At 40.3% G+C, this 26,913-nt stretch overlaps 1 protein-coding gene across 1 annotated transcript in view; it reads left to right on the plus strand.

The window, feature by feature from the left end:
• LOC126169628 (uncharacterized) overlaps positions 1-26,913 on the plus strand; it is a 194,401-nt gene that overhangs the window by 118,228 nt on the left and 49,260 nt on the right. Inside the window, exons 6-7 of the mRNA XM_049920657.1 lie at positions 18,007-18,172; positions 24,994-25,113. Coding sequence (XP_049776614.1) covers positions 18,007-18,172; positions 24,994-25,113 — 286 coding nt within the window. The remainder of the gene's footprint in view (positions 1-18,006; positions 18,173-24,993; positions 25,114-26,913) is intronic.

Raw genomic sequence — 26,913 nt, forward strand, 5'->3', positions numbered from 1 at the left:
GGAATGGAGGCAGAGGTAGAAGAGCAGATAAAGAAGGTTCATCCTGTGGTATATATCTCTTTTTTTATTTGCTTAAAATTCCATTACATAGCACATATTTTAGTTTATGTAGTTATTCTGTTAGGTTTTTACAGACTTCATTTTAATTCGTGATTTGTTTCAAAATCGAGGATTGAATTTCAGTGTTTTGAAATTCTATTGCAGCAGGGATTTTATGGAAGTTTACAACCAACAATTGTACCAGGCCACTCCTGTTAACTGACCAATTATCTACTTTCATTATCACATTTGTCACTAATTTTGTCACATACAAAGGTACTAATATCCAAGTTAAGCAAGATCGTAAAATGATACCATATTTTGTGAACAAGATGTTGGAAGGATTATGGAGGAAGGTAATAACTTATTAACCTAACATCAAACATACACAGTGCCCAAAACATACAGTTGGGATATAACTGATGCATTGTTAGCCACCTCAAGCAGAAACCTTGCTTTGTTGGTGACCCACAATTTATGTGACTTTGGTGAGAAAAACTGACATTTAGTGTTCATCTTTGGCACACTAGTGTAGAATATGTTAGAAATTTATCTACGTAAAACATCCACCTATTTAACACATTTATTTACAAATATAAGCCAACAACAAATTTCATTTTGTGTTAGATTGCGTGTGCGTGATAGGTCAAATTCGAAATTCTAGATCCTAATATTTTACTGTTTGCTTTTATCATGTTACCATTTGTGTGTATCATGATAAAGCCTGTATTTCTGAATATTTGTGAATGCTGCACAAAATTGTTACTGTCTTTTCAATTGTAAATTTAATTTGTGGTTTCTAGAAGCTTTTAGCGATAGTATCCTCATCGAACAAGAACAGGGGAAACAAATACAGTAGAAGAAGAATGGGCAACTTTGAATGGTGAAATTGCAAAGGCCCAAGTAGGTAAAAAGACGAGGGCTAGTAGAAATCCTCGGGTAAGTGAAGAGATATTGAATTTAATTGATGAAAGGAGAAAATGTAAAAATGCAGTAAATGAAGCAGGCAAAAAGGAATACAAATGTCTCAAAAATGAGATCCACAGGAAATGCAAAATGGCTAAGCAGGGATGGCTAGTGGACAGATGCAAGGATGTATAGGCATATATCACTAGGGGTAAAATAGATACTGCCTACAAGAAAATTAGAGAGACCTTTGGAGAAAAGAGAACCACTTGTATAAATATCAAGAGCTCAGTTCTAATCAAGGAAGGGAAAGCAGAAAGGTAGAAGGAGCATATGGAGGGTCTATACAAGGGCAATGTACGTGAGGGCAATATTATAAAAATGGAAGAGGACATAGGTGAAGATGAAATGGGAGATAGGATACTATGTGAAGAATTTGACAGAGCAGTGGAAGGCCTAAGTCAAAACAAGGCCCCTGGAGTAGACAATATTCCATTAGGAATTCTAATAGCCTTGGGAGACCCGGCACTGACAGAACTCTACCATTTGGTGAGTAAGATGTGAGACAGACGAGGTGCTGACAGGTGTGAAAATTACCGAACTATCAATTTAATAAGTCACAGTTGCAAAATCCTAACACAAATTCTTTACGGACGAATGGAAAAACTGGTAGAAGCTGATCTTGGGGAAGATCAGTTTGGATTCTGTAGAAATATTGGAACACATGAGGCAATACTGAAACTACGACTTATCTTAGACGATGGATTAAGGAAAGGCAAACCTACGTTTCTAGCATTTGTAGAGCAGAAAGCTATTTACAATTTGTACAGAAACCAGATTGCAGTTATAAGAGTCGAGGGGCATGAAAGGGAATCAGTGGTTGAGAAGGGAGTGAGAAAGGGTTATAGCCTATCCCTGATGTTTATTCAATCTATTCATTGAGCAAGCAGTAAAGGAAAGAAAATAAAAAATTGGAGTAGGAATTAAAATCCATGGAGAAGAAATAAAAACTTTTGAGTTTGCCAATTACATTGTAATTCTGTAAGAGTCAGCAAAGGACCTGGAAGAGCAGTTGAACGGAATGGACAGTATCTTGAAAGGAGGCTATATGATGAACATCAGCAAAAGGAAAATGAGGATAAGGAACTTAGTCTAATTAAATAAGGTGACGGTGAGGGAATTATATTACAAAATGAGACACTTAATGTAGTAGATAAGTTTTACTGTTTGGGGAGCAAAATAACTGATGATGGTCAGAGTAGGGAGGATATAAAATGTAGACCGGCAATGGCAAGAAAAGTGTTTCTGAAGAAGAGAAATTTGTTAACATTGAGTAGAGATTTAAGTGTCAGGAAAGTAGTTGTATGGAGTGTAACAATGTATGGATGTGAAACATGGACGATGAGTAGTTTAGACAAGAAGAGAATAGAAGATTTCAAAATTTGGTGCTACAGAAGAATGCTGAAGATTAGATGGATAGATCACGTAACTAATGAGGAGGTTGTTGTTGTTGTGGTCTTCAGTCCTGAGACTGGTTTTGATGCAGCTCTCCATGCTACTCTATCCTGTGCAAGCTTCTTCATCTCCCAGTACCTACTGCAACCTACATCTTTCTGAATCTGCTTAGTGTATTCATCTCTTGGTCTCCCCCTACGATTTTTACCCTCTGCGCTGCCCTCCAATACTAAATTGGTGATCCCTTGATGCCTCAGAACATGTCCTACCAACCGATCCCTTCTTCTAGTCAAGTTGTGCCACAAACTTCTCTTCTCCCCAATCCTATTCAATACTTCCTCATTAGTTATGTGATCTACCCATCTAATCTTCAGCATTCTTCTGTAGCACCACATTTCGAAAGCTTCTATTCTCTTCTTGTCCAAACTATTTACTGTCCATGTTTCGCTTCCATACATGGCTACACTCCATACAAATACTTTCAGAAATGACTTCCTGACACTTAAATCTATACTTGATGTTAACAAATTTCTCTTCTTCAGAAACGCTTTCCTTGCCATTGCCAGTCTACATTTTATATCCTCTCTACTTCGACCATCATCAGTTATTTTGCTCCCCAAATAGCAAAACTCCTTTACTACTTCAAGTGCCTCATTTCCTAATCTAATACCCTCAGCATCACCCGACTTAATTCGACTACATTCCATTATCCTCGTTTTGCTTTTGTTGATGTTCATCTTATATCCTCCCTTCAAGACACTATCCATTCCGTTCAACTGCTCTTCACAGTCCTTTGCTGTCTCTGACAGAATTACAATGTCATCAGCGAACCTCAACGTTTTTATTTCTTCTCCATGGATTTTAATACCTACTCCGAATTTTTCTTTTGTTCCGTTACTGCTTGCTCAATATACAGATTGAATAGTATCGGGGAGAGGCTACAACCCTGTCTTACTCCCTTCCCAACCACTGCTTCTCTTTCATGCCCCTCGACTCTTATAACTGCCATCTGGTTTCTATACAAATTGTAAATAGCCTTTCGCTCCCTGTATTTTACCCCTGCCACCTTTAGAATTTGAAAGAGAGTATTCCAGTCAACATTGTCAAAAGCTTTCTCTAAGTCTACAAATGCTAGGAACGTAGGTTTGCCTTTCCTTAATCTTTCTTCTAAGATAAGTCGTAAGGTCAGTATTGCCTCACGTGTTCCAGTATTTCTACGGAATCCAAACTGATCTTCCCCGAGGTCGGCTTCTACTAGTTTTTCCATTCGTCTGTAAAGAATTCGTGTTAGTATTTTGCAGCTGTGGCTTATTAAACTGATTGTTCGGTAATTTTCACATCTGTCCACACCTGCTTTCTTTGGGATTGGAATTATTATATTCTTCTTGAAGTCTGAGGGTATTTCGCCTGTTTCATACATCTTGCTCACCAGATGGTAGCGTTTTGTCAGGACTGGCTCTCCCAAGGCCGTCAGTAGTTCCAATGGAATGTTGTCTACTCCGGGGGCCTTGTTTCGACTCAGGTCTTTCAGTGCTCTGTCGAACTCTTCACGCAGTATCGTATCTCCCATTTCATCTTCATCTACATCCTCTTCCATTTCCCTAATATTGTCCTCAAGTGCATTGCCCTTGTATAGACCCTCTATATACTCCTTCCACCTTTCTGCTTTCCCTTCTTTGCTTAGAACTGGGTTTCCATCTGAGCTCTTGATGTTCATACAAGTGGTTCTCTTATCTCCAAAGGTCTCTTTAATTTTCCTGTAGGCAGTATCTATCTTACCCCTAGTGAGATAAGCCTCCACATCCTTACATTTGTCCTCTAGCCATGCCTGCTTAGCCATTTTGCACTTCCTGTCGATCTCATTTTTGAGACGTTTGTATTCCTTTTTGCCTGCTTCACTTACTGCATTTTTATATTTTCTCCTTTCATCAATTAAATTCAATATTTCTTCTGTTACCCAAGGATTTCTACTAGCCCTCTTCTTTTTACCTACTTGATCCTCTGCTGCCTTCACTACTTCATCCCTCAAAGCTACCCATTCTTCTTCTACTGTATTTCTTTCCCCCATTCCTGTCAATTGTTCCCTTACGCTCTCCCTTAAACTCTCTACAACCTCTGGTTCTTTCAGTTTATCCAGGTCCCATCTCCTTAAATTCCCACCTTTTTGCAGTTTCTTCAGTTTTAATCTACAGGTCATAACCAATAAATTGTGGTCAGAGTCCACATCTGCCCCTGGAAATGTCTTACAATTTAAAACCTGGTTCCTAAATCTCTGTCGTACCATTATATAATCTATCTGATACCTTTTAGTATCTCCAGGGTTCTTCCATGTATACAGCCTTCTATCGTGATTCTTAAACCAAATGTTAGCTATGATTAAGTTAATGAGGAGGTAATGAATGGAATTAGGGAGAAGAGGACTTTGTGGCACAACTTGACTAGAAGAAGGGATTGGTTGGTAGGACATAGTCTGAGGCATCAAGGGACCACCAACTTAGTACTGGAGGGAAGTGTGGAGGTTAAAAATTGTAGAGGGATATCAAGAGATGAATACACTAAGCAAATTCAGAAGGATGTATGGTGCAGAAGTTACTTGGAAATGCAGAATCTTGCACAGGATAGAGTAGCATGGAGAGCAGCATCAAACCAGTCTGTGAACTGAAGACAACATCACAACATCCTCATCCAAAAAGAAAAAAACTATATTATTGAGTATTTCCAGATGCTGAAAAGTGTTGGTGCTTTATACAGTGTAGTTTTGTTCAAAAAATGTCATTCACCCCTAATTTCTGTATACAGGGTGTTACAAAAAGGTACGGCCAAACTTTCAGGAAACATTCCTCACACACAAATAAAGAAAATATGTTATGTGGACATGTGTCCAGAAACGCTTAATTTCCATGTTAGAGCTCATTTTAGTTTCGTCAGTATGTACTGTACTTCCTCGATTCACTGCCATGATTTCATACGGAATACTCTACCTGTGCTGTTAGAACATGTGCCTTTACAAGTACGACACAACATGTGGTTCATGCACGATGGAGCTCCTGCACATTTCAGTCGAAGTGTTCGTATGCTTCTCAACAACAGATTCGGTGACCGATGGATTGGTAGAGGTAGACCAATTCCATGCCCTCCACGCTCTCCTGACCTCAACCCTCTTGACTTTCATTTATGGGGGCATTTGAAAGCTCTTGTCTACGCAACCCCAGTACCAAATGTAGAGACTCTTTGTGCTCGTATTGTGGGCTGTGATACAATACGCCATTCTCCAGGGCTGCATCAGCACATCAGGGATTCCATGCGACGGAGGGTGGATGCACGTATCCTCGCTAACAGAGGACATTTTGAACATTTCCTGTAACAAAGTGTTTGCAGTCACGCTGGTACGTTCTGTTGCTCTGTGTTTCCATTCCATGATTAACGTGATCTGAAGAGAAGTAATAAAATGAACTCTAACATGGAAAGTAAGCGTTTCCGGACACATGTCCACATAACATATTTTCCTTCTTTGTGTGTGAGGAATGTTTCCTGAAAGTTTGGCCGTACCTTTTTGTAACACCCTGTATATCTACATGAATAAATACATATTTTTGAGAATTTTGTAAGTTTTGAGGGCTGTGCATAACATGTTTCATAGTAAATGTACATTTGTGATTTAAAATTACTATAGCAGATGTTAAAACCAACATTTGTTGTGTTTAATGTTATCTTTCCACAGGGGTGTCCGTTGTCACAAATTAATACTGTTTTCCAGCCCTTTTTTTCCATCATAGCCTCAAAAAGTTTCATGTTTTCAGGTTTTTCTGCTGCCGTAATAGAAGTCTCCTTTTGGGTCTTATAGATTCAGTTATGAAAGGGGACTAGTAAAAGTTGTAGCATAACAGACCCAGAAATAATAAGAGAATCGGCAAGCTTAGTTTAAAGCTATTTGTCTACCATTCCATGAAACACTTCACCAGCCACAGTGGATCCCACTTTGTGAATACTGTTCTCAGTTTTGGGATGTGTTAACTGATGAAAAGTGCCTTGATTACTGTAAAGTGACTGAAAGTTGCTGCAAATGGGTGTGTTGGGAGGACTTCCAAGAATTATGTACTAGAGGTACCTCAAGTAATAACCTGTCCTGTGGAACAGTCTTGTCTACAGGAAGTACAGGATCTATCATTAATCATTCACTTAACAGAGTGTTGTGTCAAAGGTAGGGTTAGGTGCCTATAGAGGGGAGAACCAGAAACCGCAGGAATCATCGTGCAGATATTGTTGAATCAAAATAATACACTGATCGAGGGTAGCTCAAGGCGGAAACTGAACCCTGTTCTGCTGATTTCCAGCCATTCCCAAACAGGATCCTGTTCGTTCATTCATTTAATTGGTTGATTTTAATCATTCACCATAGATGGGTATTGATTGGGTCAAAATGAGTTTACAGTTATATTTTTTATCAGCAAAACAAGTGAAAGTAAGTAGGTAGATATTCTCATAATTTAAGTTTAAAAGTAACTGTTTAAGGCAGGTCAACACAAGCATACAGAAATACACAGTATTAACAAAAATAGCTGGCAGATTGAAATTTGGTACCTATTCTTAAAATCTATTTTACATATTCAGAAGTTCTTTTACAGGCAAGAAAAGTGCTTCCTTAGAATGACCTTAAGCTTCATTTTAAATGTTAGATAAGTAGCAAATTTTATTTTCTCTGAGATTTTATGTATTTTCACACCGACATTAATTATGCTTCTCTGACAGGATAGTATTCTGGTATATGTGGTATGTGTTTGGAGTGCACTTGATTTTTCTCTGGTACAGTAGTCCCCAGTGAACAAGAGAGTTAAAAAAATGAATTAATCTGGGACATTGAAAATACCAAGCTCAGTAAAGTGAAATTTACAGGACTCTTATCTTTTTAAGATCAGAAATTATAATTAGAGCTCTTTTTCTTTTCATTCTAAAAACATGTATGCTATACGTTACCACAGTTTTACTTAATGTAGGCTTTAATATTCTTAGACCATGTCACGTGGATGAGAGTTTTTTTCACAAATTATTCACATGAGTGTCCCATTTTAATCTTCTCTGAAAGACATTTGGCTAGGTGGTGGAAATAAATGGAAGTTGATTTCAGTATTTGCAATGAGTTTGTTTTTTGTGAACCATTCTGAGAATTTTCTCATAGAACTTTCTATGTTGACTGAAATGTTTCTTATCTAGACCAAGTGGCTTATACGCTTATGCCATCAGCAGAAAGGATACATAAAATAAGAGGAAGACAACCCATCACCTGTAGCTGATCAGTGCATGGAACACAGCAGTCGCACTAGCTTTCACACACACACACACACACACACACACACACACACACACACACAAATGCACAATCCTGTAGCCATGGCAAGACTAATTATTGATACTCGATTATTGAGAGCAGTTGCCTGAGCTAATGGAGATGGTGGAAGGGGCTCGGGAGGGATGCAAGGAGAGGGTAACTGGAAGGAGGCAGGTCTTTGGACAGATAACTCTGTGGCTGGTCTTTGGACAAATGATTCTGTGGCCGCACACCAAGACGAAAAGAGTACAGAGCATACAACAGAGAGAGAGATGTGGGAAGAGTGTGATTGTGGGAAGAAGTTGATTGGGGGGGAAAGGGAGGCATGGGGAGAGAAATGTAAAGATGGGGGGGGGGGTCTCTGCATGTGCTCCTTATTGTAAAAAAGAAGTGTAGCTTACTCTCTGCTGTGCTGTTGTTGCAATGTATAACAAAACTAAGTGGGAATGTTTGACTGTATATGTTATATTATGGTATGCTGTAATATCCTCCCTTTCTTGTGCCAGTTGCGAATAATTTGTGGGAAGAATGATTGTTATTAAGCCTCTGTGTGTGTTCTAATTTCTCTAATTTTATATTTGTAGTCCTTTTGTGATATACATGTAGGAGGAAGCAGTATCTTTGGGGACTCTAAGGTCGTGGAACTTGTAACAGTAAATCACACCAATATGCAGAACACCTCTCGTAAGTGACTGCCACTGGAGTTGATTGATCATCTTCTTAACACTCTTATGCTTACTAAATGAATCTGTAACAAAATGCACTGCTATTTTTTGTCCTTCTCTACATTTTATATATCACTCCTATCTGGTACAGATCCCATACTGATGAGTAGTATTCAAGTACTGATTGAATGAGAATTTTTTAAGCTACCTCTGTTATTGAAGGACTGCATTTCCTTAGAAATCTTCCAATGAATCGCAGTATGGTAGCTGCCTATTCCGTGAGTAGTTTTATTTGGTAGTTCCACTTAAAACCACTCTGTATTAATACTCTTAGATGTTTTATGGAAGTAACTGCTTCCAGTGGTTGTTTTGTGACCACAATAATGGATCTTTCTGTGTAGTTACTTTTATGTCTGAAGACTTCTCTCTGTTAAGAATAACATGCAGTGTTCTGTTTGCTAGAAATTCTTCAGTCCAGTCATGCAATTGGCGTGATATTCCATACACCTATATTTTGTTCATTAGGTGGCAGTGCAGAACTGTTTTGAACATCTTATGGAAGTCAAGGGAAACAACATCTATCTGGATACCAGTACATACTGCTTTCTGGGTCTTGTGGATGAACAGAGTGAGCTGAGTTTAACATGATTGTTGTTTTCAGTACCTCTGTTGATCGCTACAGAGGAGATTTTTGATCGCCATAAAATAATACACAAGCATAAATCATGTTTAAAAATTCTACAATAGTCTGACATTTTATGTGTCTGTCTGATGACGCTTCTTGTAAATGGGAATCATCTGAGCTGGGCTCCCCCCCCCCCCCTCCCCCCCAATAAGGAACACTTCAATTCTTCAGAGACATATTGTACACTGCTGCTCTATGAAAAATTATATTGGTATTCTGTCAGGTCTAGTGGCCTTTTCTCTGTTGAGTGATTTTAGTTGCTTTTTTACACCATGGTCACTTTCCATATCAGCAATTTTAGCGTTGGTGTGATGATTTAAAGGAGGTATCACAGTGAAATCTTCCTTTGTGATACAGTTTTGGGAAAAGACATTTAATACTGGTCTTTTGTATATCCTTCTTTATTTTAATTCCATTTTGGTCATGGTGTGTTTGGATAGACAGCTTCAATCTGTTTACTGGTTTAAACTACTTAGGATTTTCCATCATCTCGGTAGACAGAATTTTACTTCATTGAATGCTTAAAGCTTGGTTCATATTACACTAATTTTGTTTATTTAGTTTTTGTTTATCAGAGAGACTTGTTGATTTTTGTAGCATCTTCCTAACATGGCTGTCGAACCATGGTGGGTCTTTTCCATCCCTCACAACTTTCTCAGCCCATACCTATCTAAATCATATTGTACAGTGTTCTTGAACTTTGTCCGTTTATACTCATCATTGTTAGTGCTGGAGATAAAATTTTCATTCTGACAACTCAGGCAATCTGAAAACTGTTTCGTGTCACTCTTGCCAAACAGAAAGATCTTCCTACCTTTTTTTATATTTGTATTTACATCCACATTCAGTGAAGCTGTAATGACCTTATGGTCAGTGATTCTCTGTTGTGCCCTAAACGAGTGGGAAAACTTTGGGCCCATTTGTCACCAGCAGATCTTAGATCTCATCTTCAAGAGTCAGTTCTCTGATTAACTGCTCAAGGCAATTTTCTGATAAGGCATATAGAACCATTTCAGATGATTCCCTGTCCCTACGACCTGCCCTAATTACTTGGGGCTTGCATTGTATAGCTGCTAAGTTGGTATTTCCATTTAATGTTATAGCAAGATCTGGAAATTTACATGGAAATTTTCCAAGTTTGTCATCAAATGTTCCGCCAATACCGCTGCTGCAGCATGGGGTCTATTAAAGCTTCTGATGACCATTTTTGTTCCACCTTTTATGCTTATCTCCACTCAAATTAACGTGTACTAATATATATATATATATATATATATATATATATATATATATATATATATATATATATATATATATATTTTTTTTTTTTTTTTTTTTTTTAAAGAAAGATGATGAGACTTACCCAACAAAAGCGCTGGCAGGTCGATAGACACACATATAAACACAAACATACACACAAAACTCTAGCTTTCGCAACCAACGGTTGCCTCGTCAGGAAAGAGGGAAGGAGAAGGAAAGACAAAAGGATTGGGTTTTAAGGGAGAGGGTAAGGAGTCATTCCAATCCCGGGAGCGGAAAGACTTACCTTAGGGGGAAAAAAGGACAGGTTTACACTCGCATACACACACATATCCATCCACACATACACAGACACAAGCAGACATTTGTAAAGGCAAAGAGTTTGTGTGTCTATCGACCTGCCAGCGCTTTTGTTGGGTAAGTCTCATCATCTTTCTTTTTAAATATATTTTTCCCACGTGGAATGTTTCCCTCTATTATATATATATATATATATATATATATATATATATATATATATATATATATATATATATATATATATATTTGATGAGACTTACCAAACAAAAGCGCTGGCAGGTCGATAGACACACTAACAAACACAAACATACACACAAAAATCTAGCTTTCGCAACCAACGGTTGCCTCGTCAGGAAAGAGGGAAGGAGAAGGAAAGACAAAAGGATATGGGTTTTAAGGGAGAGGGTAAGGAGTCATTCCAATCCCGGGAGCGGAAAGACTTACCTTAGGGGGAAAAAAGGACAGGTATACACTCGCACACACACACATATCCATCCGCATATACACAGACACAAGCAGACATTTGTAAAGGCAAAGAGTTTGGGCAGAGATGTCAGTCGGGACGGAAGTACAGAGGCAAAGATGATGTTGAAAGACAGGTGAGGTATGAGCGGCGGCAGATTGAAATTAGAAATTAGCGGAGATTGAGGCCTGGCGGATAGCGAGAAGAGAGGATATGCTGAAGGGCAAGTTCCCATCTCCGGAGTTCGGACAGGTTGGTGTTAGTGGGAAGTATCCAGATAACCCGGACGGTGTAACACTGTGCCAAGATGTGCTGGCCATGCACCAAGGCATGTTTAGCCACAGGGTGATCCTCATTACCAACAAACACTGTCTGCCTGTGTCCATTCATGCGAATGGACAGTTTGTTGCTGGTCATTCCCACATAGAACGCTTCACAGTGTAGGCAGGTCAGTTGGTAAATCACGTGGGTGCTTTCACACGTGGCTCTGCCTTTGATCGTGTACACCTTCCGGGTTACAGGACTGGAATAGGTGGTGGTGGGAGGGTGCATGGGTCAGGTTTTACACCGAGGGCGGTTACAGGGGTAGGAGCCAGAGGGTAGGGAAGGTGGTTTGGGGATTTCATAGGGATGAACTAAGAGGTTACGAAGGTTAGGTGGACGGCGGAAAGACACTCTTGGTGGAGTGGGGAGGATTTCATGAAGGATGGATCGCATTTCAGGGCAAAATTCTATCAATGTCTACTGAAATGAGATCCATCCTTCATGAAATCCTCCCCACTCCACCAAGAGTGTCTTTCCGCCGTCCACCTAACCTTCGTAACCTCTTAGTTCATCCCTATGAAATCCCCAAACCACCTTCCCTACCCTCTGGCTCCTACCCTTGTAACCGCCCCCGGTGTAAAACCTGTCCCATGCACCCTCCCACCACCACCTACTCCAGTCCTGTAACCCGGAAGGTGTACACAATCAAAGGCAGAGCCACGTGTGAAAGCACCCACGTGATCTACCAACTGACCTGCCTACACTGTGATGCATTCTATGTGGGAATGACCAGCAACAAACTGTCCATTCGCATGAATGGACACAGGCAGACAGTGTTTGTTGGTAATGAGGATCACCCTGTGGCTAAACATGCCTTGGTGCACGACCAGCACATCTTGGCGCAGTGTTACACCGTCCGGGTTATCTGGATACTTCCTACTAACACCAACCTATCCGAGCTCCTGAGATGGGAACTTGCTCTTCAATATATCCTCTCTTCCCGTTATCCACCAGGCCTCAATCTCCGCTAATTTCAAGTTGCCGCCACTCATACCTCACCTGTCATTCAACATCATCTTTGCCTCTGCACTTCTGCCTCGACTGACATCTCTGCCCAAACTCTTTGTCTTTTAATATGTCTGCTTGTGTCTGTATGTGTGTGGATGGATATGTGTGTGTGTGCGAGTGTATACCCGTCCTTTTTTCCCCCTAAGGTAAGTCTTTCCGCTCCCGGGACTGGAATGACTCCTTACCCTCTCCCTTAAAACCCACATCCTTTCGTCTTTCCCTCTCCTTCCCTCTTTCCTGATGAGGCAACAGTTTGTTGCGAAAGCTTGAATTTTGTGTGTATGTTTGTGTTCGTTTGTGTGTCTGTCGACCTGCCAGCACTTTCATTTGGTAAGTCACAAATTCTTTGTTTTTAAGTATATTTTTCCTTCGTGGAATGTTTCCTTCTATTATAACTATATATATATATATATATATATATACAATTTTATCCCGCCATATATATGCTCAACAATACGTAACCCACTTCCCAACCATAACCAAAAGATTTTATTTTCCGCTTTCAACACTACCGCTGCTATAAAATCCACCGTTTCTAGTTCAATAACAGCTGCTTTCACGTATTTAGCAACCATTTCGGCTACTTCTAATAACTTTAACTTTATTTCCACTTCCGTTTTTCGCACATCACTGATCATTTTAGCCGCTCCCCACAGGTTTTAACGTCATTTTTTCTACAATTGTTAGCCCCATTTTCGTAATCTTTCTCCACAACACCACTCCTTTAATACGTTTTTTCGAAATTTTCTCGAATTTCTCCGTCCTTTAACGTCATTTTAGCCGCTCCCCACAGGTTTTAACGTCATTTTTTCTACAATTGTTAGCCCCATTTTCGTAATCTTTCACCACAACACCACTCCTTTAATACGTTTTTTCGAAATTTTCCCGAATTTCTCCGTCCTTTAACGTGATTTAGCGGCAACACAACCACCTAACCTTTTTGCACATCGCTGTCTACCAACCCAAGTTCAATACAAGATCAACTTAACCAACACTTTTTCTCCTTTTTTTCATACCAGATCTCCAATTGCTTTCAAGTTCACCTTTATCTCTCCCCATATATTTCTATCTTTCTTTTTCATTTCAACCTCATGTTAAACTTTCCACCTTCTAATACCATGTCACCCTCACAACACCCCCACAACGACCCCATTAAGTTTTATTTACATTCCCTCCGCAAGCATGCCTTCACCCTAGCCAGATTACGCTCACATATTTTATTTTCTCAGGCTTGTCTGACATTTGGCATAACCCCCAAAGGCCTCACACTTAAAGTTCCCATCTCTGGTTGCAACCCTTCTTTCCATCAGTCCCTATACCAGTTCCAAACTGAACAATCCATTGCCCTCACCCACCTAATCCTTCACCTACACATCAACTCAGCCAATGAACACACCCGTCAACTCCTATCCTTAATAAAAGTCCTCAATCTTTCCTCTCCCACATCCACACCGGCTATTCAGAGCATCCTCCTACAGGCCAACCGCCAATTAGAACAGCATGCCACCCTTCACCTCAAAAAACTATCCAATCTCCTGGTTTCCCACCTCCGGAAAGGCAACTCACTCACCCTTCACAACCTTTCCAGCAAACCTCAACCACCTCTCATCGCACACAAACCCAGTCTCTCCCATCTACTCAATCTCCCACTTCCAGCTCCACTCCCTCCAAAACCTCAAAATTCCGATCAACACAATCTGGCACCACAACACCCTAATTCAGTAGTTAACCTTTCCTCCAAACCTCTCTCCCAATCCGAAACCTCTGTCCTATCCAAAGGCCTCACCTTCAGCCCCACTCCCAGATTCAACCAAACAGCCCTCGTCAAAGATTTACTGTCCTACACTCGTACTCTCTGCTGGAAGTATCACTTTGCCACGAAGAAAAATGATCCTAATCCTACCCCTAATGATCCAACTCCCCGAGACACTATCCAAATTGAACCCTGCCTGGAACAGTTCCGTCCTCCGTCACAGCGGGACCCACCTCCTCTTCCTCAAAATCACCCTCTCCAAACCTTCCAGGAATTTCTGACTTTCAGCCTTGCCTCTCAATCCTTCTTAAAAAACCTTAATCCTACTCCCAACATCACCACTGCTGAAGCCCAGGCTATCCGTGATCTGAAGGCTGACCGGTCCATCGTCATTCTTCCGGCGGACAAGGGTTCCACGACCGTGGTACTTGATCGTCAGGAGTACGTGGCTGAGGGACTGCGTCAGCTTTCAGACAACACCACATACAAAGTTTGCCAAGGTAATCCCATTCCTGAGGTCCAGGCAGAGCTTCAAGGAATCCTCAGATCCTTAGGCCCCCTACAAAACCTTTCACCTGACTCCATCAACCTCCTGACCCCACCGACACCCCGCACCCCTACCTTCTACCTTCTCCCTAAAATTCACAAACCCAATCATCCCGGCCGCCCCATTGTAGCTGGTTACCAAGCCCCCACAGAACGTATCTCTGCCTACGTGGATCAACACCTTCAACCCATTACATGCAGTCTCCCATCCTTCATCAAAGACACCAACCACTTTCTCGAACGCCTGGAATCCTTACCCAGTCCGTTACCCCCAGAAACCATCCTTGTAACCATTGATGCCACTTCCTTATACACAAATATCCCGCACGTCCAGGGCCTCGCTGCGATGGAGCACTTCCTTTCACGCCGATCACCTGCCACCCTACCTAAAACCTCTTTCCTCATTACCTTAGCCAGCTTCATCCTGACCCACAACTTCTTCACTTTTGAAAACCAGACATACCAACAATTAAAGGGAACAGCCATGGGTACCAGGATGGCCCCCTCGTACGCCAACCTATTCATGGGTCGCTTAGAGGAAGCCTTCTTGGTTACCCAGGCCTGCCAACCCAAAGTTTGGTACAGATTTATTGATGACATCTTCATGATCTGGACTCACAGTGAAGACGAACTCCAGAATTTCCTCTCCAACCTCAACTCCTTTGGTTCCATCAGATTCACCTGGTCCTACTCCAAATCCCATGCCACTTTCCTTGATGTTGACCTTCACCTGTCCAATGGGCAGCTTCACACGTCCGTCCACATCAAACCCACCAACAAGCAACAGTACCTCCATTACGACAGCTGCCACCCATTCCACATCAAACGGTCCCTTCCCTACAGCCTAGGTCTTCGTGGCAAACGAATCTGCTCCAGTCCGGAATCCCTGAGGCATTACACCAACAACCTGACAACAGCTTTCGCATCCCGCAACTACCCTCCCGACCTGGTACAGAAGCAAATAACCAGAGCCACTTCCTCATCCTCTCAAACCCAGAACCTCCCACAGAAGAACCACAAAAGTGCCCCACTTGTGACAGGATACTTTCCGGGACTGGATCAGATTCTGAATGTGGCTCTCCAGCAGGGATACAACTTCCTCAAATCCTGCCCTGAAATGAGATCCATCCTTCATGAAATCCTCCCCACTCCACCAAGAGTGTCTTTCCGCCGTCCACCTAACCTTCGTAACCTCTTGGTTCATCCCTATGAAATCCCCAAACCACCTTCCCTACCCTCTGGCTCCTACCCTTGTAACCGCCCCCGGTGTAAAACCTGTCCCATGCACCCTCCCACCACCACCTACTCCAGTCCTGTAACCCGTAAGATGTACACAATCAAAGGCAGAGCCACGTGTGAAAGCACCCACGTGATCTACCAACTGACCTGCCTACACTGTGATGCATTCTATGTGGGAATGACCAGCAACAAACTGTCCATTCGCATGAATGGACACAGGCAGACAGTGTTTGTTGGTAATGAGGATCACCCTGTGGCTAAACATGCCTTGGTGCACGGCCAGCACATCTTGGCACAGTGTTACACCGTCCGGGTTATCTGGATACTTCCCACTAACACCAACCTGTCCGAACTCCGGAGATGGGAACTTGCCCTTCAGCATATCCTCTCTTCTCGCTATCTGCCAGGCCTCAATCTCCGCTAATTTCTAATTTCAATCTGCCGCCGCTCATACCTCACCTGTCTTTCAACATCATCTTTGCCTCTGTACTTCCGTCCCGACTGACCTCTCTGCCCAAACTCTTTGCCTTTACAAATGTCTGCTTGTGTCTGTGTAGGTGTGGATGGATATGTGTGTGTGTGCGAGTGTATACCTGTCCTTTTTTCCCCCTAAGGTAAGTCTTTCCGCTCCCGGGATTGGAATGACTCCTTACCCTCTCCCTTAAAACCCATATCCTTTTGTCTTTCCTTCTCCTTCCCTCTTTCCTGACGAGGCAACCGTTGGTTGCGAAAGCTTGGATTTTGTGTGTATGTTTGTGTTTGTTTGCGTGTCTGTCGACCTGCCAGCACTTTCATTTGGTAAGTCACATCATCTTTGTTTTTAAATATATATATATATATATATATATATATACCTAAAAACAAAGATGATGTGACTTACCAAATGAAAGTGCTGGCAGGTCGACAGACACACAAACGAACACAAACATACACACAAAATTCAAGCTTTCGCAACAAACTGTTGCCTCATCAGGAAAGAGGGAAGGAGAGGGAAAGACGAAAGGATGTGGGTTTTAAGGGAGAGGGTAAGGAGTCATTCCAGTCCCCGGAGCGGAAAGACTTACCTTAGGGGGTAAAAAGGACGGGTATACACTCGCGCGCGCACACACACACATATCCATCCACACATATACAGACACAAGCAGACATATTTAAAGACAAAGAGTTTGGGCAGAGATGTCAGTCGAGGCAGAAGTGCAGAGGCAAAGATGTTGTTGAATGACAGGTGAGGTATGAGTGGCGGCAACTTGAAATTAGTGGAGATTGAGGCCTGGTGGATAACGGGAAGAGAGGATATATTGAAGAGCAAGTTCCCATCTCCGGAGTTCGGATAGGTTGGTGTTAGTAGTCCTACTACCACACCTTCACAAACAGCATTCAAGCTATCTTTGCAATATACATTCCAGTCAGTGTTTAGTACTTCATTGTTATTAACATCTGGTTGCAGCCAGCTTTCTGTCCCTAGTATGATTCGGGCATTGTTACCATTTGTAAGCGAGACTACTTCCAGGATCTTTCTGTGGATGCTCCTGCAGTTACAGTTTATTAACATTTTCTTTCTCTGAACTGCCATGACAAATGCTTCAAGGATCTGTTCTCAGTTTTGCTCCAATTAATTTCTTCATTTAACATAATGAATACTCACTGCTTACTAACTAGTCCTCATTGTTATGTGCTAAGAGGTTGCTTAATGATTTATTGCAAAAGTCACATGGCCTCACTATACAGTTTAGTATTAAACTCAAATCTACAGGTTAGAATTCAGCAGCATAGTCATTGTATATAGATTACCCATTATACGTCTGTCCACAGGATTCCAAGAATGGGGAAAATGGGTTTACGGTGCAGGAGCTGACATCTACCATAATTTCTAATACTTTAAGGCAGTACAAATGTTATTGTATTTAAATGTGAAAGATTACACTTCTGTGCCATTTGTAGTTGAATGACCTAAAAAAATTAAAATTTTGCACCTTATCTGAAAGATGAACATCTGATACATAATGTAATAGAATTCTGATGTTTGTTCATGTACAGGTTCCTGGTCAAATATTTTCTCGCTTAGGCGTGAAAGTTGAATTGGTGTCAGTGGATAACAACGACCGTAACACATCAGCTAAAAATGATACTTTACCAACTTGCAGATTTGGTAACAACATTAAGTACAAGATAAATAAACCAAAAAAACATAAAAATTTAGCAAGTAAGTACTTTAAAAAGGCTATGCAAATACTATGTTGAGTAGCTCTTCTTCAATCAGAGGACACTTGTATATCACTGCTGATTGTAATAATTTTACTGGTGCCATCTTACTAATACGATTATAAACTTTTCTATATAGAAATACATGCTAATGATATGCTCCTTGATATACTTAATTTCTTATATGAAGCAAGGCAGTTCCCTGACCCACTGAAAGAATCATTTTAACTGCCTTCTTGAAAACTCAGGAAGGACCAAAGGTAGCTGAGTAGCTGTCATAATGGTGTATCCCTGGGAAGAATGAAAAAGACTTTGGAGCACGTTGTTAACCACTGTCTTTCCCAAATTTTCTAATTCCTACAACTTCTACACACACACACACACACACACACACACACACACACACTACAAACCACTGTAAACTGCATGGCAAAGGGTACTTAGCAAGGTACCACAAGTTAGGGTTTCTTCCCTTTCTAATTACGTAAGGAGAGGGGAAGAATGCATAAATAGCTCTGCGAGACTGAAGAATACATAAATGGCTCTATATGAGTAATTAGTCTAATCTGGTCTTCAAAGTTCCTACAGGAGTGATAATTAGAGAGATGAGGAATATATAGAATACAGACACATCACTTAAAACTGGTTCTTGAAAATTCCTAAGTAGGCTTTTGTTGGATGTTTCATCTCTGTGCCATTTCAGATTTTTCAACGTTTCTATGACACATTACTGTGAGTCTGATGAACCTGTGACCATAATGTGCCACCCTTCTTTCAGTATCCCCTGTTAGTCCTGTATGGTTTGGATCCCATACATTTAAGCGTTATTCCAAGATATGAGGCACAAATGGTGTACTATGTCTCATTTGCAGACTGACTCAATTTTTCCAGTGTCCTAGCAGTGAACTGAATTCTGTCACAAGTCACAATCATCTGTGAGATCATTCCATTTTGTATCACTTGAAATTGTTTCCTTTTCTGCTGCCTTGGTATAGTTGCTGTTTCCTTCCTTATTAGGATGTACCTGTCTTTTAACTCTGGATGTATTTTCTAACCACCTTTTCCTAGTCAACTTTCTCTCTTCATTTTTTGCTGATACACATGATTGGAATACACCTTATCTGACTGCTTTTGTTTGCTCAAAATTCTAGGAAAACAAAAGGGTCAGGAGGCATGGTTCAGTCAAGTGTGCCAGGAAAACCTTAAAGAGATAAGGTTGGCTAGGAAGAGTTGACTATAAAACATGAGGCATCAGGAGATAAAAGATAGCTGTATTAGAATAAGATAGGAAATGGCAAATAAACTAAGGCAAGAGAAGTGAAAATATTACAAGGAGCTAATAGAAGAAGCTGAAGAGGACTGTATCCATCAAAGGACATGACAAATGTACCAAAAAGTAAAGAAAGTAATACAGAAATACAAGAAAAAATAAACATTTGTTGAAAAAAACACAGAGTAAAATTGTCACAAATGACACTGAAGTAGAACAGGGATGGACAGATTACTTCACAGAATTAGTAAACTGTGAAAGCCCCATTGAGTCTCGTCCATGTGAAGTACCAGACACCATAAATGGCAAAGTAGAGACCCCCAATGAAGAAGAAATACACCAAATAATCAAAAATTTTTTAAAAAAAGTACGGCTTTCATTGAAGTTCAAATTGCAGGAAAGCTGGTAAAGAATGGAGGGCCAGTACTAGTTAAAATAATTACAAAACTATTAAAGAGTGTTTAGAAATATGAGAGAGTGCCTGATGATAAAAAGACCATAATCTGAAATGCAAAAAGAATGATCCCCTAGTATGTGATAATTATAGAGTGATGGCACTCCTTAGTGTAAGCAACAAAATTCTATCAATGTCTACTGAAGAGTATGATCCCAATTGCAGAAGGAATTTTAGGGGACTATCAGTGTGGTTTCAGAAGCAACGTATCAATGACAGACCACCTTTCTATGCTCAGGCAGGCAACTGAGAACATAACTTTGATATTCACATAGTTTTCGTAGATCTCAAAAAAGCTTGTGACAGCCTACGTACAGGCACAATCATCCCTCCACAAAAGTTAGTAAAGCTAGTTCAGACGTGTTTAGAGGAAACCTTTAGCAGGGTAAAGATCAATAAGGTAATGTCAGAGCATTGTGATGTCAGAACTGGTCTTATACAAGGTGATACATAATCTCCAACACTTTTTAATTTAATTTTAGAAAAGACAGACAGAGATCACCAACCCAAACCAGAATAAAACTGGGTAATATCACAATATACCTGCTTGCATTTGCTGAGAATGATCTAATAAGTGATAGTAAAGAGGACTTGCATCTTGTGACAAGGTCTTACAGCAGTATTGTAAGGACAGAACGGTTACAAATTAACAAGGAGAAAGCTCAGTGTGTGATTGTGAGCAAGGCCCCAGTGATCAAACCACATTGATAGTTGATTAATTCACTTTTAAAAGAGTAGAAATATTTAAATATTTGGGAAGAATTTTTCCTGAGCAGAGTAGAGTGGAAATTGAGATTAGAGTGGAAATTGAGATTAAGTCGAGGATTCCAGCAGCAAAAAGATCATATTTCGGGTTACAGGACATGCTGTGCTGCAGAGCAGTTTTGAAAAGTTTTAAAATCAGACTATATCAGAGTATAAGCCCTCCCATAGCTCTGTATGGTTCTCAAACATTTTCAGTAAGGAAAACATATGAACAAAAACTGATAGTCTTCAAGAGAAAGATATTAAGGAAAATATTTGGTCCCAAGAGGGACACCCAGTCATAGGAATGGAGGATATTAAAAACCAGGGATTGTCAGACCTATACTTGCAAGCTGATTCTGTCTGAGGGATGAACAAAAGAATATTGGTGTGGGCTTGATACCTGATTAGGATGGAAGAGGAAAGACAACCATGAGTAGCATACTCAGGATCTGCAGAAGACAGAAGGGGACAAGGAAGGCCATGGGCAAGATGGAAGAATGATTTCAACAGAGATACAGAGGTGATGGGACTAAGGAAAGGAGAATAGACCATGGAGGCCAAGAAAAGAAATGGTTGGTGGAGGAGTGTAGAGAACCCGTATGGTCTCCAGGCCAAAATGACGGGCGCAAGAAGAAGAAGAAGAAGAAGAAGAAGAAGAAGAAGAAATTGTTACCATGAGGTAGTTGTAATAGATGACCGATTTAAACTATTACTTGTTGATACCACAGTCATAGGTACTACTATTCTGCATTATCTGAAGTGGGCAATTTTACATGTCTGAACATCGAAGCAAGTTACCAATCTTTGAAAACTTTTCAAGATATATATATTTGTGCACTTTTTCAGGTATTACTTCATTATAAGGTTCTGAAACATTTGCAAAATTTTAGATGTTACTATTAATATCATCTTCCATTATGTATATTATTTGAGCTGACGTTTAATATTCGATTAATCATATTAAGAATTTGCAGGAATGAGCACAAAATTCAAGTTGTAAAGTCTCTACTGAGAAAATTGTTTTTATCCTTTACAACCATTTATGTCTTACTTTTAACTTTTGAAAAATTAGGGTACAGGGACATCATTTTAAATATTAAAGTATCATTGACGTTACTGTGCCACATCTTCTATAAGCAGCTTACCACAATGCTACAGCCTAATGAGGGTAAAGCATGGTCACATGAAGCACTCAATGTTTTCAATTGCAGTCCGTAGAGAGTAGTCTGAACTTGCTTGCTTCAGTTTTACAGAGCCTTTTTGTGGTCCAGGCTTTGCAGTGGCTGTACATTATATAGGTTTGCTAGGTCATCATACCGTAAGACATTTGGAAAGTCGATTGTGAGGAAATTGGGCTGGCCAATGGAGCTTTAAGGATTAGTTCCATTCCTGCCATTGGGACAAAGGCCAGTGAGCAGCTCTGTGTCTGGCAGCAATTCCTCATTCTGGTGTGACGGGCTCATAAAATTTACCATGCACAAAAGCCAATGAAACACACTCTGTTACTTGTCCCCTCTTCCCACAATAGACTAAGTACTGATTCTCTCCTAAATATGAGGTGCATTCAAGTTCTAAGGCCTCCGATTTTTTTTCTCCGGACTGGAAAGAAATAGAAACATGCGCATTGTTTTAATATGAGGCCGCGTTCATTGTCAATACGTCCCAGAGATGGCAGCACCGTACGGCAGATGGAATTTTACTGCCAGCAGCGAGAATGAGAACTTTTTTAAATACTTAAAATGGCAACGTTTTCCTTACTTGAACAGCGTGCAATCATTCGTTTTCTGAATTTGCGTGGTGTGAAACCAATTGAAATTCATCGACAGTTGAAGGAGACATGTGGTGATGGAGTTATGGATGTGTCGAAAGTGCGTTCGTGGGTGCGACAGTTTAATGAAAGCAGAACATCGTGTTACAACAAACCGAAACAACCTCGGGCTCGCACAAGCCGGTCTGACGACATGATCGAGGAAGTGGAGAGAATTGTTTTGGGGGATCGCCGAATGACTGTTGAACAGATCGCCTTCAGAGTTGGCATTTCTGTGGGTTCTGTGCACACAATCCTGCATGACGACCTGAAAATGCGAAAAGTGTCATCCAGGTGGGTGCCACGAATGCTGACGGATGACCACATGGCTGCCCTTGTGGCATGTTGCCAAGCAATGTTGACGCGCAACGACAGCATGAATGGGACTTTCTTTTCATTGGTTGTGACAGTGGATGAGACGTGGATGCCATTTTTCAATCCAGAAACAAAGTGTCAGTCAGCTCAATGGAAGCACACAGATTCACCACCACCAAAAAAAATTTCGGGTAACCGCCAATGCTGAAAAAATGATGGTGTCCATGTTCTGGGACAGCGAGGGCGTAATCCTTACCCATTGCGTTCCAAAGGGCACTACGGTAACAGGTGTATCCTACGAAAATGTTTTAAAGAACAAATTCCTTCCTGCACTGCAACAAAAATGTCCGGGAAGGGCTGCGCGTGTGCTATTTCACCAAGACAACGCACCTGCTCATCGAGCTAACGTTACGCAACAGTTTCTTCGTGATAACAACTTTGAAGTGATTCCTCATGCTCCCTACTCACCTGACCTGGCTCCTAGTGACCTTTGGCTTTTTCCAACAATGAAAGACACTCTCTGTGCCCGCACATTCACCAGCCATGCTGCTATTGCCTCAGCGATTTTCCAGTGGTCAAAACAGACTCCTAAAGAAGCCTTCGCCGCTGCCATGGAATCATGGCGTCAGCGTTGTGAAAAATGTGTACGTCTGCAGGACGATTACATCGAGAAGTAACATCAGTTTCATCGATTTCGGGTGAGTAGTTAATTAGAAAAAAAATCGGAGGCCTTAGAACTTGAATGCACCTCATATGTAAAAAGCAGTGTCTTTTAGAAATATGTATAGCAAGTATTGAAGATTTATGTTAATATATGGAATAAAAGACCAACGTGGCTCCTCAGAAGGCCCAAAATAATTTTAGGCCTGACATGTTTTAAAAAACTTTGACATATTGAGAGTTCTACAAACTAAGCTACCCGAATACAATTCAAGACATGCCCTCACAGCTTTACTTCTGCCAGGATGTTTCATATCGGCACACACTCTGCTGCAGAGAGAAAATTCAGTATGGAAACAATCTCCAAGGTTATGGCTAAGACATGTCTCCACAATATTCTTTCTTCCAGGAGTCTAGTATCACAAGTTACACAAGAGAACGTCTGCAAAGTTTGGAAGGTAGGAGATGATGAGGTACTGGTGGATGTAAAGCTGTGAGGGCAGGTCATGAGTCAGTCTTTGGTAGCTGAGTTTGTAGAGCACTTGTATGTGTAAGGCAAGGGTCCATGTTCAGTGCACAGTTTTAATCTGCCAGAAAGTTGCATATCAGTGCACACTCTGCTGCAGAGTGAAAATCCATTCTAAGAAAAAATAAGTTTTTCAGGACACAACAATGAAAAGTGATCTGCATATTGACACAGCCAACAGTTTCATACCTGATTTGTCTACTCAGCAATAGAAAAGGAAATTTCAAATTTTGGAAGCCTCTTAAAATCAATGTAAGCACAAATTTTTATTTGTATTACTTTACTTCTTATTTCTTCAACAAAGCATCGCACTCAAAATATGTTCTTGGCCATTGGTCAGTAAATGAACCAAACCAGCTGCAGTCAGCAGGTTACAGATTATGGCACTGCCAACACATTTGATTGTTCATCTTGAACAATGAGGCTTCATGGCTCAAGGTGCACCCTACAGTTCACTTGAGAGTGTACAAGTTGGAACAGCATGCCTAATTTGTCTGTAAACTGGTTGCCGTAGAAGGGCTGCATGTGAATAGCAATGACATTGCCATGAACTCGTGTGTATATCTCCCCTTTAAATGAGTAAAACATGTGCATGAGCTATAGCTGCATGTATGCATAAGGAATGAAACTGTAGGGTTGGAGATGATAGGTTTTTGAGAAAAGCTGTGTTTGCTGACAGAAAAACTTTGCACTTCAGAAGTTTTTGTGTATAATCTCCCTTGCCCATGGCCTTGCTGCCATTGAACATTACAGCCCCATTATTTTACTTAGTCAAAACTGATTCTGTAAATGTCTGTAAATCATTTGAGAGTAATGCTAACATAATTCCTTTGACACAACCAGTTTGTTCCATCACTTTTTGTTGTAAAAGGTGAGCAAGTGTTCCATCTATATGGACTTGAATTTCTATGGTGGACTAAACCCAATCTTAATATGATAGCTAGCTATTGTTTTGCAAAGCTACACTATTTGACTAGCTTATTTCTTTGTATAAGAGAAATTAGCACAAAAATGTATACTGAATTTCACTTTCATGTTTTCAGGTAAATTTGCTAAAATAATGGCAGTTAAACAGTTGCCTAGAAACAAATTACTCAAGAGGAAAATTATGTTCACAGCATTTCAGAAAACCTCCACAATTGGTGGACAAAACATTGTACCAGGTTTGTAGCTGTTCCTAAGCAAAGACATGTTGAATTTATTGAGCAATAAGCAGTCTACATGAAAACATATCTTAAAAATTTGTTTCTGATGTTTTCTGAACGGGTTACACGTTCAATTAGTTTTACCTCTTGTGCCAATATTTTGACTTTCAGCTGTGAATCATCTACCATTTGCGTCTTGGAGATAAAAACGTGAGTCCAAATGTATTTACTCGTGGAAACAAATCTACATCCATACCATGCAAACCACTGTTAAGTGCATGGCAGAGGGTACTTCCCATTGTACCAATTATTAGGGCTCCTTCCTGTTCCATTCATGTATGCAGCACAATGCCTGTGTGCATGCTACAATGAATCTGATCTTGTCCTCACAATCCCTAAAGAAGTTATACATAAGTAGATGTAGTATATTCCTAGATTCATGATTCAAAGCTGGTTTTTGGAACTTTGTAAGTAGACATACTCAGGACTTTAGCATTTACATCTGTCTTCGTGTGACTGTCAGTTCAGTTTCTTAAGCATATCTGGTGACACGCTCCTTTGGGTTAAACATACCTGTGACTGTTCATGTTGCCTTCCTTGTATGTGTTCAGTATCCCGGTAGTCCAATTTGGTACGGGTCCCACACACTTGAGTGTTATTTGAAGATGGGTCACATAAGTGATTTGTAAGCAATCTTCTTGGTAGACTGATGGCAAGTCTCCAGTATCCTACTAATGAACCAAACTCTGTCACACACCTTTCCTATGACTTTGTGTATGTGATTGTTCCTTTTCATGTCCCTACAAGTGTTGCGCCTGGACATTTGTGCGAGCAGACTGATTCAGATTGTGACTCGTTGACACTATTGTCATAGGATATTACATTTTTTTTTTTGTTTTATGAAGTGCGTGTCAATTAACATTGAAAAATAGTGCACTTTTATTTGTAACTGTATATAGATCCACACTGGAAAATTTTGAACTCTTTTTTTTGAGAAATTTGGATTCCTTACAATGCTGTCTATCAGACAGCAGCAAACAGTTAGAGGTCTGTGATGATTTCAAAGTAGATTTCCTAAAAGATCCTGAGAGTAAAAATGATCTGAAAATCTTATGTGGATCTTATAATTTAATCTCAGTAATTAACTTCTCAGCAATGGTTGATAAAGACATAGGACCTTAAATGATACTATTTCCTTTGATGAAGCTCAAAAAAAGGAAGTAACCATATACCCAAATGCTCTCTATGATCATGATGCACGGTTAGCTGGGATAAATATGATAGTGCCTTACAGTATTGACATTGCTCGTTGGCAATCAGTTAGAATAATTAATGACTCCAGAACAAATGTTTTAAAGAATAGTTAACAACAGATGATCTGGGATGAAATTTATATTGAATCAAATGCTGACATAAAATTTGATCTATTTCATGATAAATTCATACCATGATTTGAAAACAACTTTCCACATAAGCTGCTCAGAAAGGACATTATAGACATACAAAAATCCATGGATCCCTAGAGGGGTTGAAGTGTCTTATGAAAGGAAAAGAAAAACATATCTGTTGGCAAGAACAAGCAGAGATCGTGCAGGAGTCGCACACGACAAAAACTACTCAAAATTACTGAGACAAGTCACTAAAAAAATGAGGAACATGTCCATTATGTCAGAAATCAGTAATTCGGACTACAGAGTTAAAGCTATACAGAATGTAGTCAAATGAGAGACAGTACAACCAGCCAAAGAACAGAATAACAGCAGTACTGAATTAAATGAAAGGGCTATGAATCTTGAGTCACAATTAGCGAATGCATAA

Source organism: Schistocerca cancellata, chromosome 1 (assembly GCF_023864275.1).
Source record: "Schistocerca cancellata isolate TAMUIC-IGC-003103 chromosome 1, iqSchCanc2.1, whole genome shotgun sequence".
Lineage (NCBI taxonomy): Eukaryota > Metazoa > Arthropoda > Insecta > Orthoptera > Acrididae > Schistocerca > Schistocerca cancellata.